Below are 17939 nucleotides of genomic sequence, written 5' to 3' on the forward strand. Positions count from 1 at the left end.
CGTGTTGTCAGATGGTTAGCATTTTTTAGCAAGAAAGTATTTTTAATTAAGGTACACACATTGTTTTTTAAGACATCATGCTATTGCACACTTAAAACACTATAGTATAGTATAAAGGTAACTTTTATATGCACTGCGAAACAAAAAAATTCACTTTATTGCAATATATTGTGCTGGTCTGGAACCAAACCCACAGTATCTCCAAGGTGTGTCTGTATTACTGCAGTATTCACCCATTGGTAATTTTTCTCTCAGACTTATTTCACATTTATTATTTGGAATTCTACTTCTAACAACTAAGGAAGAGTTGTCCATTCTCCCCATTTATTTACTTACTCATTAAAATAACTTCTATCAGCACAAACTCATGGATATTTACTTTATTCAACAGTGTAAAATCTAATACTATAATTTTTTATTTTGTGGTTGAAATTGTTCCAACTTTGGCCCTTAGGAGCACCTTCAGTTTGGCTCCTGTGTTCTCTCAACATGCCCTAGCATTGTTCAAGTACTTTGCTTCTCTCTGACACAAGATTTGTCAGGCTCATCTTGGACTTTTCAATCCTGGAATCAACCACTTCTCCAAAAACCCCTGGTTCCCTTTATTGGAGAATGGTGCTCAGAAACAAAAATCTGGGCATTAGATGAGCTCATTGTTCCTGAGGCATCACTGCTTCTAGATGGACAGGGCTAGGAAATATGTATATATCTATGAACCGATGTATATATACATGTCTATATTTCTGTATCTGTCTAGATTAAATGCCACTCGGTTCATACTGATACTTAGAATCCCCATTAAACATCACAGGAGTCGTTTTAATTTTAGCCTTTCTCCCTTCTTTCTTTCTCCAACAATGAGAAACCTGGTTCATACTGATCTGTACTAATATATTCACTTAAAAAAGTATATATTATTTTCAATAAAGTCTTGATCAAAGAGAGAAAAAAAGTATACACATAAAGTAGTTTCAGAATTGCAAACCTATATCCTTATGAGAAATACATTTACTAACTAGATTAAAGAATTTATATATTGTTCTTGCCACTAGCCTATAGTATTCAATCAAGATACAGTTTTCCAAAGTTATTTAGGTTCCTTATTTTCTTCCCCATCTCCTTCCAGTGTGACAATGCTGTCCATTTATATATAATATAGTTAAGTTTATCTGTTATATTTTTATTCCCTACTTTGGGTTCCCCCACATTGATTGTTTTTTTCTTGGTTTCTGTTTTTCTTTTTGTTGACTGAAATACAATTGATTTACAATGTTAGTTTCAGGTGTACAGCAAAGTGATTCACTTATACATATATACTCTTTTTCATATTCTTTTCCATTATGGCTTATTACAGGATATTGAATATAGTTCCCTGTGCTATACAGTAGGACCTTGTTGTTTATCCGTTCCATACATAGTAGTTTGCACCCCACATTGTTTAGTTTTAATTACTTATTATTTTAGCACACTAGTATAGGGCACTAATTTTAAAAGCCTACTTGTCAAGGATAAATGTAAGAGAAGAAAGCTGGATTCAGGTAGGTTTATGTTAGGGGAGAGGAGGTTTCCTTTTCTTTGTACAAGTAGAGGAGACTTTAACACATTTACATGAAGTGGAAAGAAGCAACAAGAAAGAAACTGAAAAAGGTCCCTCATGTAAGAAGTTCATGGCGGGAGTTATTTACACCAGTGGTTCTCAAAATTTAGGATGCACCAGAGTCACCTGGAGGATTTACCAAAGCACAGGTGAATCAGCTAATGATTCGGTAGTTCAGAGGGAAGGCTTGAGACTTTCTAACCATCTTCTAGGTTAGAATGCTGATGCTGCCTGCCAAGTACCATAAATTGAGAATAAGTAGGTTAGAGTAAAACCAGAGAAGTACCAAGACAGAAATACACAAACGCTGGTATAATCAGGTATCAAGTTGGAAGAAAAACACTAAAATATATGTCTAGTACCTATCTCCTGACCGTGAAGACACTTCAAACTCATTAACAGTTTTTCGCTTTATTTCCCATGAGCACCTAACTTCCGGTCACAAGCACTTACTACTTTTATAGCACTTTCAAAACAAAATTTTAAGTTTGCTTTAATCTATAATATCTTTGTTTATAACAATTCCTAATTATGTTTTTGTTTTTTTCTTTTTTTGCGGTACGCGGGCCTCTCACTGTTGTGGCCTCTCCCGTTGCAGAGCGCAGGCTCAGCGGCCATGGCTCACGGGCCCAGCCGCTCCGCGGCATGTGGGATCTTCCCGGACCAGGACACGAGCCCGCGTCCCCTGCATTGGCAGGCAGACTCTCAACCACTGCGCCACCAGGGAAGCCCCTAATTATGACTTTTGAAACTTGTAAGAGTAATACTTATCTCATATTTTACAACTGAATACTGCAGGTACAAGAAAAGCTGTTAATTTTTATTTCTACATCTTGGATCAACTACTCCCTTAAACTTCCTTACTTAACCTAAAAGATTTTAAGTTGCCCATCACAGTTCTCTATTATGTACTGAGATCTTTAATGCCCATACCCTTTTTACCATGGATTCCAGATATCTTTTTTTTTTTTTTTTGCGGTACACAGGCCTCTCACCGCTGTGGCTTCGCCCGTTGCGGAGCACAGGCTCCGGACGCGCAGGCTCAGCGGCCACGGCTCACGGGCCCAGCCACTCCGCGGCACGTGGGATCTTCCCGTACCGGGGCACGAACCCGTGTCCCCTGCATCGGCAGGCGGACTCTCAACCACTGCGCCACCAGGGAAGCCCCCAGATATCTTTTTTAAACAAATTATCACAAGTACAAAAATGCTTAACGGCATTCAGAGTAGTAGTATACACATGAAAAAAAAACTCAGATCAACGCAAATATATCCATCTCTGGAAAAATGGCCCCGTAAATCACGGTGCATTCTTACAATAAATTATACGAAACAATGCCTAAGCCCTTTATGTAAGTTCACATTGTCTGTAAAGTGTCCATAATCAGCTATAAAAAACACAGAATAACAAAGATTTGTGTTATCTCAAAGAGTTATGTTATCTTCTGGAGTAATTCCCTAAATGTGGTCAGAAATCGACAATTTTGGTTTCCTCCCCTGTATTTTCCAAGTTATATAACTTGTTGATAACAGGCATTGGGAGTTTTATTCATAACATACATAATGAAACCTACATATATTCACGTATATGTTATAGTGATGTTCTTTACCTCAGTTGTATTTGCTTCCGTTTTTGCAGCTCTTGGTTTCTGAGTTCTTCTAAGCGTCTGAGTTCCTCTTGACGCCTCATTAAATCTACAAGATATTGATTACAGATTAATATTTTTAGCTTCCCCTTCTGTATTTTTATATTCATAAGCATATAGATTCTCTATGACTGGCAATATATGTGGTAACTTATTCATACTCATGCACCTAGCTTCTCTTTTTGTCTATCACGTCATTTTACAATGAAAGATTATAAGCTGTGTAATAAATTAATATCACTTCTGGGCCCATTTCTTCATGTGTATGAAGAAAATAATAAATCCATCCTTATATTAAGAAATTAAAATGGGCAGTAACTGTTTTAAAACAGGGCCTAGAACATATTAAAAATAGAATAGTAGCTACATTTTCATTTACATAGTTTTAAACAAATTAGAATTTTTTTCAGCAGCAAGCTCAAAGCCCAAAAAGATGCCTTGGCAACCATCAGCAGAGAGCATGTAAGAACCAGACCAAACAGTACGAATAATGAGATAGGACATGGCATAAAACTCAAAAACATCCCTCCCAACACAATCAGCAGGTTTCCTCCTGCATCAGGTCTGTGTCATATGAAGGAGGGCAATGAGGAGACAGTTCTTGAAAGGGGAAAAGGGCTGAATACTGATATGAACAAGACCACTTTAAACAGGACGAACATTCCCACTGTCACCAACCCGTGTCACATCATCAAGAACAGGGGTTCCATAAACAAAAACAAACAAACAAAAAAACAATAAAATATATTTCCAGAAAAAAAAAGAACAGGGGTTCCACTGCAGAATAAGATGATGAAAGATACATTTGTTTTGCACATCTGAGAAGCAGTGGGTAAACTTCCCAAGTATTAAAACTCTTTGTACTATCTTACCAAATTACATGTCCACGCATGCATAAAATATATATATACACATATACAGATATATGAATACCCTGAATAACACAAGTATTGGTTGTTTTTATTTTCTTTTTCTAAAATCATGTTACCTGAAATTTCTAAAATAAACACATATTATCTTAATTGAATGTTTCTTAATAAATTGCTATATTCAGAATTCACTTAACATAATACTTAACAGTTAAAGTTAATATTTCATGTGCCAATAACTCTAAACATCTTAACCATAACAACACAGGCATAATTATAACAAGGTATTATCCTCCCTACAGATTGAATTATGTATTAATTATGTCAAAGAAAAAAGATCCAGACAGATTATAAATGTGCTCTAGCCATCCAGCCACTACATGGTTCAACTGGGATGTATAGCCAAATCTATCCTTATTCCAAAGCTCTTTTCAAAATGCCAGCATTGCAAACCTGGCTGTTCAGCCTCAACTGAGAAACTTAAAAAAAAATTTTTTTTTTAAGATTTTCGGACTCTGCTCAGGAAAGCCTGCTTTGGTATATGGGATAGGAACCAGGCGATTCTGATAACATGCCAGTTGAGAAAACATTTAGCTATCTTAAAACCCAAACATGACTACAATTAAGTTCAAACATTTTTACCATTAGCTGTCAACCTTGACTACTCATTAGAATTACTTAAGCACCTTTTAGCCATAGACCAATTAAATCAAAATCTCTTGGGATGTGGACCAGCTATGAGTATTTTTTTTTGAAGCTCCCTAGATGACTCCATTCTGCAACCAACATTGAGACCCCATAACTATCATATAATTTCTATAGCTGGCGAGACTTGTAAAGACCAAAAATATACAATCTATTTATATTCCTAAGGGGAAATGCGTCAATAAGCCAAAGCATGGGAAGTATCTTACTACCATTAATTACCCAAGGAAGTCAATACAGCGCATCCTGTAACAGTTTTATTATTGATTTTGTAAGGTTAGCTGTTCTTAAATCAGGGGCACATATAGTAATAAATGTAAAATTACATTTTCTTCCATGAAAAGGAATAAGAAAAGAACATAAATGTTTTCTGACAACTGGATGTTCTCCTTTTAAGCTGGGCCAGTTAAGACAGGTGCTTTAACCTCTCAGATCGTGCTTTCTCACCAGTAACATGGGTATAATGATTAGCTCAAAGGATCTGACAATCAAATTATCAGATAAGCACAGTATCTAACAGTCATGAGGAGCACTATCAACTTAAAACAGAACGACCATTTTACATCTTCCAAATTACTTCCTTTAAGTTGCTAATATCCAGGGTTCCTGAAATTTCACTAAAGTTTATATATTTGTATACTGCCATGATAATATTCTTCTGGAGGAAAATATTACCCAAAAAACAGGTAACCTGAGGTGCTTTTTATCCTTTAACCCAGTAAATCACACTCATAGGAATTTTTCTTATAAAAATAATCCAGGGAATTCCCTGGCAGTCCAGTGGTTAGGACTTGGTGCTTTCACTGCAGGGGCCCAGGTTCAACCCTGCCAGGAAACTAAGATCCTACAAGTCACACACGGCCAAAAAAAAAAAAAAAAAAATCCAAAGGCATCCACAGACATAAAGTATCAGCTGCAGCACTACTCACTAACAGACCAAATAACATTTAAAACTGTGTACCTAACAAACACAAAAGACGTAAAACTGTATCTATAATTGCAGTATATCATAATCACGGGTATACAGCAAAAAGGGAATAGAGGGGAATGTGGACAAATTTTATGTCTGATTTGCTAGACTGTAGGAAAGTGTTCTCTCAATGTAATATCCTTCAAGTCATGAAGACTAAACATATGCTCTCTGATCTAACACAGCTCCTTCCTAGAAATGTAAGAACTGAATCTATAGATTGAAAGGGCACATCTGGTCCCAAGAAAAGTATGATGGTGTACAATAAGATACATCTGGAATATAAGACTGGACAGATGGAAAGATGTAATAAAACAAGTATAGTAGAATGTTAGTAACAAAATCTAAGTATTAAATACCTTAAAATTCTTTCAACTTTTTTTTTTTTTTTTTTTGGCCACACCATGCAGCTTGTGGGATCTGTTCCCCAACCAGGGATCCAACACATGCCCTCTGCAATGGAAGTGCAGAGTCCTAACAACTGGACCCCCAGGGATTTCCCCTCTTTCAACATTTTTATGTTTAAAATTTCTCATAACAAAATGTTTGGGCGGAAAACATATCCTGGATAAGTTACTGAACCTTAAAAGAATTCACATGGAAGCCTGTTAAAAGGATCAAGTCACAAGAAGGGAAAAAAATCCAGGTTTGTCTCAGACTTTCCCACAGAAACATACTATCAAGTACTTAAGAAAGGGGAGAAAGAAGCATGAATTTTACGCCATTCAAGAGAGGATTTAAAGTATAAGATCATGAGGATTTCTCTGGTGGCGCAATGGTTAAGAATCCGCCTGCCAATGCAGGGGACACGGGCTTGAGCCCTGGTCCGGGAAGACCCCACATGCCGCGGAGCAACTAAGCCTGTACGCCACAACTACTGAGCCTGCGCTCTAGAGCCCACAAGCCGCAACTACTGAAGCCTGCATGCCTAGAGCCCATGCTCGGCAACAAGGGAAGCAACCGCAGTTGAGAAGCTCGTGCACCGCAACAAAGAGTAGCCCCCACTAGCAGCAACTAGAGAAAGCCGCGCGCAGCAAGGAAGACCCTACGCAGCCAAAAATAAATTAATTTTTTTTAAAAGTACAAGACCATGGATGTTTTAGAAGATGCAGGAACACTGTTTCTGTGAACCTTCTGACAGAAGTCACGAGGATAAACATCAGAGAATCAAGTGATGAACAGAAAAGTCATGACTCAACATATTTAAAATAGGGCTGAGAGAATTATGTGAGAAACATGTGAGAACTACGGTTAAGGAACATTAAAAAGAAAACAGGGTCTCAAAGACACATTTGCACTTCCATTGTCTGTTGCACTATTCACAACAGCTAAGGTAATGGAAACAAACTAATGTCTATCAACAAATGAATGGATAAAGATGTAGTTGTGTACATACAGATACATAATGTACACACACAAAAAATGTGATATACAGAAATATAGACACACACATTGGAATATTATTCAACCATCAGAAAAGGAAATCCTGGGCTTCCCTGGTGGCGCAGTGGTTGAGAGTCCGCCTGCCGCTGCAGGGGACACGGGTTCGTGCCCCGGTCCGGGAGGATCCCACATGCCGCAGAGCGGCTGGGCCCAAGAGCCATGGCAGTTGAGCCTGCGCGTTCGGAGCCTGTGCTCCACAACGGGAGAGGCCACAACAGTGAGAGGCCCACGTACCACAAAGAAAAAAAAAAACAGATAGTGAAGCAAAAAAATAACCTGTATTAAGTATAATGGGATTTGGATCTAGAAAGGACTACATAAACAGCAGTAAAATAGAAATGAAGCAACTGTTAAAAGGAACTGGTGTGTCAGTAAGAATCAACATTTACAAAAATTTGCTAAGATATATACATATTGACTGCAACACTGTTTTTACTAACAAGCTGGAAAGAGAACTAGACATCAATTAAAAGAGGATAAGCAGGGCTTCCCTGGTGGCACAGTGGTTGAGAGTCCACCTGCCGATGCAGGGGACATGGGCTCGTGCCCCGGTCCGGGAAGATCCCGCATGCCGCGGAGCGGCTGGGCCCATGAGCCATGGCCGCTGAGCCTGCGTGTCCAGAGCCTGTGCTCCACAATGGGAGAGGCCACAACAGTGAGAGGCCCGCGTACCGCAAAAAAAAAGAGGATGAGCAAAACTAATTATAGCCATTTAACAGAGTATCATTAAGCCATTTAAAAAATGAAGCAGATCTATACGTACACACTTATACAGAAAGTATAAGAGCAAGGAGCAAAAAAGATCTTCTTGGTTATAAATAAATACACACACACACACACACATCTACTGACATATGCATGATTTTTTTTCATTAAAGGATACAGAAGAAACAGTGACTCCTATAAGAAAGCAGAAGGCGGGGCCAGGGAAAAGGACAGTTTTCTGTGCTGTCTGAGCTTTCCATTTCCAAGATAGGTCAACTAGAGAGCCCTGTGTCTCTGCAGAGCCAAAGAACTAAGATTACTTCAAGTTGCTCCCCAACCTGAATACACCCTTAGAAGCGCTCGATAAAATATAAAATTGTAGAACAAAAGATAAGATTGTAAATTTTTTTTTTTTAAACAAACTAACACTGAAACGAATTTATCACCTGCAGACTTTTGCTGAAATACAGCATGCACTTCAGGAGAAGTAAACCCAGAAGCAAGGACTAAGATACAATAAGCAATGTGCTTTTCTAATATTATAAACCAAAAACTGTTAACATGGGTTATAAATAAGCACACAAAAAGCAATAAAATGAAAGCTCATAGGAAATAACTACAAAATTACTCTGCTTCGAAAGTCAAAACTCCCTTAGGGGTGAGGCAAAGTTTTCTAAGAGCTCACAAGAGCTCTACGAGGCCTAAAGAAATGTTGTTCTTTGTCATCACTACATCCTCAGTACCTCACATGGTGTCTTCTACAACCAACATTCAATATGGGTTCAAGTAATGACTGTTACACTACTGCCTGTTAGTAGCAGCAACAAATATCTTTCAGCACAAATGCTTACACATCTGATCAATGTTTTTTCCTAACTATGGCATGACCATAGAGAGCAGGAAAATAAAGTGGCAAAGTGCATGTCAGGCTAAGAGCTGAGAACAATTCATACTGGACAGAAGTGCAGGAGCAACCATGAGGCCTGGGAAATTAAAATTTTTTTAATTTCCCAGTAGATTCTGGTGTGTAGCCGATTTTTTTTTTTTTTTTGGCCATGAGGGGCAGCATGAGGGATCTTAGTTCCCCGACCAGGTATTGAACCCGGGCCCCCTGTAGTGGAAGAGCAGAGTCTTAACCACTGGACCACCAGGGAAGTCCCTGGCCAAATTTCTGAATCATAAAATCTAAGGCTGGATAAACTTGAAGCTCTCTCTTCCAGGTCTAAGCAGCCTATGATTCTAAAACTTTATCTTAGATAACAATTTTCAAATTTCTGCAAGAGACCTAGTATAAACGTAACTAGTTTAAACATATTAGTATATGATATGAATGACTTCAATTTTATTAGAAAAAGAGTATTTTACAGTTTATAGAAACGCTAGGTTTAGGGTCCAAATGAAACCAGAAATGTCTGACTAGTTTCTAGCGTTTGCTGAGTTTGTTTTAACTTATTTGGCATCAACGCAGTTATTCAGTGACTTGACCGTAATTGCTCAATAAACATTTACTGAACAGTTTAAAAAAAAAAAAAAAAAAACTAACCTGGATTTTATCTAAAAGGAAATGAGAATCTACCAAAAAGATTTAGAGATGAATGATGATCAAATTTTCACCTTTTAAAGAAATACTGGCTCTAGTATAAAGAATACTTTAGGGACTTCCCTGGTGGCACAATGGTTAAGAATCCGCCTGCCAATGCAGCAACTACTGAGCCTGCGCTCTAGAGCCCGCAAGCCACAACTACTGAGCCCATGTGCCACAACTACCGAAGCCCGCGTGCCTAGAGCCCGTGCTCCGCAACAAGAGAAGCCACCGCAGTGAGAAGCCCACGCACCACAATGAAGAGTAGCCCCCACTCATCACAACGAGGGAAAGCCCACGTGCGGCAACGAAGACCCAACACAGCCATAAATAAATAAATAAATAAATTTATTTTTTTAAAAAAAGAAGTCTGCTGCAGAAATTGGGCAGCTGTCTGTGGCGCCATGACCTCTGGGGGCAGTCAAGAGAAGGTACATAGAACTTTACTGAAGTGCTAAGTTAAAAAAAAAAGTGCAAAAAATTTAAGAGCAAAATAGAAAGCAATCAGATGCTTTATTTTAAGAAATACAAAATTTGGGGAATTCCCTGGGGATCCAGTGGTTAGGACTGCGTGCTTCCACTGCAGGGGGCACCGGCTGGATCCCCGGTCAGGGAACCAAGATCCCACAAGCTGCACATCATGGCCAAAATAAATAAATAAATAATTTTTTAAAAAAGAAATCCAAAATTTTACAGATAATGGAAAAGATGAGTAATAGGAAGAACCAGAAAAAGTTATTTGGAGAATTAACAGGAAAGAAGAAAGGGTAGAGATAAACAATATAGACAGGGATAAAAAGAAACCTAGAAACAGGAATGGGAAGAAGTAAGCTTCTGAGATATATTTAAGCAGCTTGACATGTTAGGTATCTGACCAATGAATGCGAGTAAATGTTATGTTATGTATAACACCTGTTATGAGTGCTCTTAAAAATTCAGTTAGCTCTGCCTCAAGTGTTTAAAATGTTCTTGCCAAACACTCAGAATTTAGTATTCCTGAATTCCCATACCCAACAGCACACATGAATCTTTTTCATCTCTGCCAAGGAATATCCATCTGTAAATCTTCCGACATGTAGTAAGAATCTTAAATAGCCAGCATTTGCCATAATTCTTCTTTCCACCAAACAAAATCTTGATATGTGACTTTATGCCACAACTACATACCAAGAATCACCTCACTGGGCTTCTCTTTGCCAGCAGAAGCATGTACTCACTTCTGGCAAAAGTTAACAACCTTAATCACCTCCAACAATACTATTTATGTAGGTAACTTATTTTTAGTAAGTTTTTTTTCCTAAGGAAGTTCTCTCAGAAAAGTGAAATGTTTCTTTCTACCATTTTCAGTTTCAACTGTCTCTAAACCCCTAACTAGCGACTTAGTAATAGGTGTCAACGGGGACACCTACACGGAAACGCGTCTTACCTTGCCGCATGAGCATCAGCTGGTGCTCGTGCCGGGCCGCTTCCATTTCCGCCTCCAGTTTCTCTTTGGCTTCTCGGATGTTTCTATCAACCTGCTCACGCTGCTGCTTCTCCATTTCATCCAGAGCCTTCCAGCGAGATGCATACTCAAATTCAAATGTCCCAGGCTGAGCAAAACGCGGCGGCTGTTCTCTTTCCCTAAGTTTACAAGGAAAGACACACAGAAATGTTATGTTTCAAAGGTAAAATGACATGTAAGAACAACGAACACTACCATTCACTGAGCTATTACAATGTTCATGGCACTGTTGACAAGTACCCTCCATGAAATATATCACGGCAACATTGTCAAGCAGGTTTTAACAAGCCTAAGTTTGAGAAACTGCCCAAAGATGCCCAACTAATTAGTAAGGGCACCAGGATTCAAACCTAGGCAATCTGATGCTACAATCTACACTCCCCTAATTAACAACTCCAATAAGGCCTTCCTGGTTTTCACTCAACAATTTTATATAAGGTAGTCTGCAACATATGACCCAAATGTCCCTTAAGTTAATTGGCTGAAGTCAGATTTTTCTCTCTAAAAGTATAACTTTTAGGGATAGTAATACAAGGTTCATTGGCTAGGCCAAAAACTGTAGGCCTAATTTACTAAAACTGTCTTAATATTTGTTTGCCTTGCTAGACTATAAACTCATTGAGTACATGAAATTTCTGTTAACCACTGTAACTAAGTACGTAGTACATATCTAGCACATTGTACACATTTAGTATTTATTTCTTTGAATGAATAAATGACCGAAAAAATTTAAGACCTGTGAATGTACCTGACAGTCAAAGAAATTCTTCAGTTATTCAAAAGTACTGATAAGAACATAATTCTCACTCATCAATAAAAGTACAGATGGCATGCAATCACAAATTTTAACTTTTATTTTGGGGTGGGGAGGGGAAGATGGTGGATGGGACAAAGTTGGGAGATAAAGGGAGAGGTTGTCACAGAGGGAAAATGTAGTGACAAGAAACAGCTGTGGGACTTCCCTGGTGGCGCAGTGGTGAAGAATCCTCCTGCCAATGCAGGGAACATGGGATGGAGCCCTGGTCCAGGAAGACCCCACGTGCCGTGGAACAACTAAGTCCATGCGCCACAGCTACTGAGCCTGCGCTCTAGAGCCTGCAAGCCACAACTAGTGAAGCCCACGCGCCTAGAGCCCGTGCTACGCAACACGAAAAGCCACCGCCATGGAAGCCTGCATACTGCAACGAAGAGCAGCCCCCCGCTGGCCGCAACTAGAGAAAGCCCACGTGCAGCAACAAAGAACCAACGCAGCCAAAGATAAGTAACTAAATTTATTTTAAAAATAATAATAATAGGCACCCATATTTGTCATTTAAATCAACTACAAGGAAAAACATCCATCTGCACTAAAATCAAGGAATGCTCATTAAAACATGCATAAAATGTCATCTTGAGCCTACACTATCATATCTTAAACATCATAACATCCATCTTCTGTCAGGACAAAGAAAAATACTTTTATACACACACTCATAAGTATAAATTGGTATAGTATTTGGGGAGAACCATCTGGCAGTATTAATCACAGTTAAATATGCATAGCCTTTGATCTAAGCCATCATACCTCACTTTCTTGGTTTTAAATGGTATTTCTCACTACTTAATATGTTTTATAATCTTTGGTTCATTAATTATTGTATAGCCCCGCCATGAGAAACGTAAGCACTGTGAGGGCAAAAACAGTTCTAAGTTGCACTGGCAGGAACAAGAACAGTGCTTAGCACAAAGGCATTCCAATATTTGTTGAACTCATGCATGCAAATATTACAGGTTTTTTGTTTCTTTCTTTTGGGCCACTCCATTCAGCATGTGGGATCTTAGTTCCCCAACCAGAGATGATCAAACCCACACCTCCTGCTTTGCAAGCACAGAGTCTTAACCACTGGACCGCCAGGGAAGTCCATTACAGTTTTATTTACTATAATAAATGAGTGACTGGTTAAGAACAATACAACATATTCATACATATTCAATACAACAAATTCATACATTTATGCAAAAATATCTGAATCACACTGAGTGAAAAGTAACTGAAAAAGAATAACATATAACATTTTGAAAACAGGCTATTTTTCTTTTTCATCTTTAAGAAAAATTCTTAACTCTTTGCCAAGTTACTTAACTAGAACCATCTCCACTCCACCCCTGCCAAAATGTCTCCTAACTCACGGCACTTCCCTGGTGGTCCAGTGGTTAAGACTCCACCTTGCAGTGCAGGGGACGCCGGTTCGATCCCTGGTTGGGGAACTAGGATACCACATGCCGCGGGGCAAGAAGCCCACGTGCCACAACTAGAGAGCCCACACACTCTGGAGCCCACGCACCACAATTATAAAGAAGCCTGCACACCGCAACAAGACCCGATGTGCCACTACTAAGACCCAAGCAGCCATAAATAAATAAATAAATAAATATTTCAAAAAGTCTCCTAACTCTTAATTCATAATACACCTGAAGCATACTAAATACAGAAATTTTCATATCTAAAATTCTTTGTTGGGGCTTCCCCGGTGGTGCAGTGGATAAGACTCCGTGCTCTCAATGCAGGGGGCCCAGTTTCAATCCCTGGTCAGGGAACTAGATCCCACATGCATGCCACAACTAAGAGTTCACATGCCACAACTAAGGAGCCCACATGACGTAACTAAGGAGCTGCCGAGAAGCAACTAAAAGAGCCCATGAGCCGCAACTAAGGAGCCCACCTGCCACAACTAAGAGCCGGTGCAACCAAATAAATAATAAATAAATACCAAAAAAAGAAAATTCAGGGCTTCTCTGGTGGCACAGTGGTTGAGAGTCTGCCTGCTGATGCAGGGAACGCGGGTTCGTGCCCCGGTCCGGGAAGATCCCACATGCCGCGGAGCGGCAGGGCCCATGAGCCATGGCCACTGAGCCTGTGCGTCTGGAGCCTGTGCTCCGCAACAGGAGAGGCCACAACAGTGAGAGGCCCGTGTACCGCAAAAAAAAAAAAAAAAAAATCATTGTTTCTCTGGCATAAATACTACTGACAGTATCCTCTTACCTACCCCATCCATGCCCCAGTTGTAAAAGTTGAGACTTCGAAGTCAAGTTAACATTTTACCAATATACACAAGAAAACTAGCATTCCATGTAGACCAGCCCACTCTAGTAACCAGATTGTATGACTGAACAGCACACCTTATAATCCAACAATACTCGATTACAAATGTGAAGTAATAAATACCCTTGAGAGCACAGATCTAAATTATCTTTGTTAGTAAAATCTTACTTATGATACTGCTGAGTTTTCTGCATTAGCTTCTCTGGCAAGCCATCTTCATCATCAAACTGCTCCATGGGCTCCACAATGACTGGACGAGGGGTCCTGGACAGGTACAAAGCATTAATAAGAATTAATACAGTATCAAGAATTAACGTCCTCCTAGAAATCTTTTATAGTAATACATACTTGGAAAATTTCTTTCCTGAGTAAAATGTCTGAAATCAGTCAAAAACACTGGCTGCACAGACACAGGTGAATGTCCAAGTCAAAAATCAGTGTTTATTTTTAGAGCATGGAGTCTATTCAAGGTGACAGAAAAATACATCAACCACGAACCTGCGTGAGCACCGCAGTTAACTTTTACAAAGCACAATGCAGAAGAGCGAGTACCTGACTCTCATCCTGTGTGTGTCGTCCTCATCCCCCCAACCCCATCACCTCAAATTCCCACCACTGCCCACCTGTCAGCCTCCCTCTGTGTCCAACCGGTCTTGTAAAGAAAAGTCTTTCTAAAACCCAAAATGAGACCTAAAAGATTATCAGCCAAGAAAAAGGGAACGAGGCGGGGCCAGAAGCAACACATGCAAGGAGGAAACGGGGTGGGGGGACAAGAAGAGTGGATGATGACACAGATCTGACCTGGAAACCCTCCTTTATTGTTTTCCAAAGGAAGGGAAAGCTCACTGAGGAAAGACAAGAAAGAAAAGTAACTGCAGTAGATGATATACTGATATTAAAACTTTCCTTGCTATCAGTCTCTCACCATGCAAACAGACTAAAATCTATTTATACTGCCTTCTGAACAGAGATGCTTCAGAGAGAAAAAAGTCACGGTTAATTTTTGAGGTGTTAAGAGACGAGCTAGAGAGGTGAAGGGGCTTCCGCAGTTCAGAATGCTTCCCTAGTTCAGAATGCTTCCCTTTACAAATAAATAAAGGTCCAGAGATTAAGAGACTAAATCCTCCACTGTAGGGAAAGGAAAGATATAAATCCGTTATTTATAAAGTTATTCCTGGGCTAATGAAGACATTTTAGAGAGAAAATGAATTAGAAGCAGATGTGGAATACCTTGGGGTGATGAAGACAGTGAGATTAGAAACCTCAGATAAAATGCGTGGGAACCCAAAAGAAAAGGGATTCACAGGCCTCATTTTCCAGGGTGAGATCTTGTATCCAACATGTAAAAACAGAAACATAAGAAAGAATAAGTAAACACAGCCTCCAAGAGTACACATAACCCAGTGAGGTGTGAGAAAGCAGCCAAGAATTCCTGAACCCACCCAGCCCATAGGACGATCTAGTATTCTAAGAGCACCCAAAGGGGCCCAGGGACAAAATGAAGAAGATGCACTATATGGACCACTTAACCACTGGAAGCCTTGGCAGGGCCACAAACATTCGAAGAGTAATAGAGCCAGGTAAGAACTACACCTGAACCGAGGCCAGCAACGACTGAAACCTGCACCCTCCACTTCAACACCACAAGGCCACCACCACCCCAGAGAAAAATCAGAAGAGACCTCAAGAGGAAAATGTACTGGGGCTTCCCCTGTGGCACAGTGGTTAAGAATCCACCTACCAATGCAGGGGACATGGGATCGAGTCCTGGTCTGGGAAGATCCCACGTGCCACGGAGCAACTAGGCCCTTGCACCCCAACTACTGAGCCTGTGAGCCACAATTACTGAGCCCGCATGCCACAACTACTGAGCCTGCGCTCTAGGGCCTGCCTGCGAGCCACAACTACTGAGCCCACATGCCACAACTACTTAAGTCCACATGCCTAGAACCTGTGCTCCGCAACAAAAGAAGCCACCACAATGAGAAGCCTGCGCACCACAACAAACAGTAGCCCCTGCTCGCCGCAACTAGAGAAAGCCCACAGGCAACAACGAAGACCCAACGCAGCCAAAAACAAATAAATAAAATTTAAAAAAATAATAATGCCAATGTCATAACACTGACATTTTTGTCATTTGGGGAGCTAAAACAGATAAAAGGAAATAACAGATGTAAATAAATTCAATGTGTGATCTTTGATTGCAAAAAATAAGTTATAAAACACATTACTAGGCAATGGGGAAACATAATATTCAATTAAAATTAAACTTTAATATTCAATATTAAATATTGGATAAACATTGTTTCCTCAGTGTGACAATTATATTGTGGCTTTATTCATAGAAGATACATGCCAAGTACTGTAATCAGGGGTCAAGTATGTTATCCACTGCTGACTCTTAAATGAATTAGCAAAGAAAAAAACAAATTTGTACATATAGTGAAAAAACTATGACAAAATGCTAACAATCAGTGAGTGTAGATAACATTTATATTAACATTAAAGGATTGTTTTAAAGGGAAAATATCTTTCTCTAAACTGAAATTAAAACATACACTTTTTCCTCCTTCTAAGGAAGCAACTCCAACATCATCTTTAGGGTATCAGTTGGAAAATAGTAAGAACAGACCACTGTATCTTCATTGAAGTTAACCTGAAATGATCTTTAAAAAAACAAACCAAAAAAAAAAAGGGAAAGGGAAAAAAATTTGAAAAGTGAGCACCTATCATTATGCCTCCTCAATTCCTGTGAGCTCCAGGCATGAGCACCTCTGCTGCTCTAGGTGTGATTCTAATGTTTAAAGATGTGGACATACCTTTATTATCATAGGTGAAGCTTTTTAATTTCCCCTTTTTTCTATTTTTCTGCCTCTTTTGTAATTTCAAAACAGCATAGACATATAATTTACACATACTTTTGCTTACTGTGTGGTAATCATTATATATACTGTGTACAAGGTCATTTACCTAAAGGCATGTGTGGTATACAACATTTTATGACAATTTAAAGGTATTTTCAAGAGAAATTTTGATTACACAAGATGTCTACATTTAGAAACTAAATCCCTGTGATACCACTCCTATAAATCACTTGTATTACCTCAGATATCTGAGATACAGTCAGTCCATCAGTAAATATTTGATTACCTAACAGGTACCAAGACTGCAGTTGGGGCTAGGGATACAATGATAAACAATCCCTGAAAGTCTTCTAAGAGACCCACCCCCTCCAAAAAAATGAGTAAACAAAAGAACCATTTTAAGACCTAAGAAGAAAAAACGATGCTGTCAGAAAGAATAACAGAGGCGCCACTTTAGATAACGCAGTCCAGAAAATCCTCTCCATAAAGCGACCCTTCAGCTGAGACCAACTATTCAAACAGCAGGGAGAAGAGCATCCTGAGCTCCATGAGAATGTTTAACAACAAAGGACCTGAGTAAGGAGAGTCTACAGAAAGAAGAAAACACTCCACCTGCAGCACAGTATAAGAACCAAGGGAGGGCTTCCCTGGTGGCGCAGTGGTTGAAGAGTCCGCCTGCCGATGCAGGGGACACGGGTTCATGCCCCAGTCCAGGAGGATCCCACATGCCGCGGAGCGGCTGGGCCGGTGAGCCATGGCCGCTGAGCCTGCACGTCCGGAGCCTGTGCTCCGCAACGGGAGAGGCCACAGCACTGAGAGGCCCGAACACCGCAAAAAAAAAAAAAAAAAGGCAAGGGAGAGACTTCCCTTGTGGCACAGTGGTTACGAATCCACCTGCTGATGCAGGGAACGTGGGTTTGATCCACGGTCTGGAAGATAAGATCCCACATGCCGCAGAGCAACTAGGCCTGTG

At 39.8% G+C, this 17939-nt stretch overlaps 1 protein-coding gene across 1 annotated transcript in view; it reads right to left on the bottom strand.

Annotated features, from left to right (window-relative positions):
* The window catches only part of PSPC1 (paraspeckle component 1), a 58456-nt gene that overhangs the window by 30643 nt on the left and 9874 nt on the right, over positions 1-17939 (bottom strand). The window contains exons 3-5 of the mRNA XM_065896015.1: positions 14271-14366; positions 10943-11139; positions 3207-3291 (exon numbers count right to left, since the gene is read on the bottom strand). Of these exons, the coding sequence (XP_065752087.1) occupies positions 3207-3291; positions 10943-11139; positions 14271-14366 (378 nt within the window). The remainder of the gene's footprint in view (positions 1-3206; positions 3292-10942; positions 11140-14270; positions 14367-17939) is intronic.

Source organism: Phocoena phocoena, chromosome 18 (assembly GCF_963924675.1).
Source record: "Phocoena phocoena chromosome 18, mPhoPho1.1, whole genome shotgun sequence".
Classification (NCBI taxonomy): Eukaryota; Metazoa; Chordata; class Mammalia; order Artiodactyla; family Phocoenidae; genus Phocoena; species Phocoena phocoena.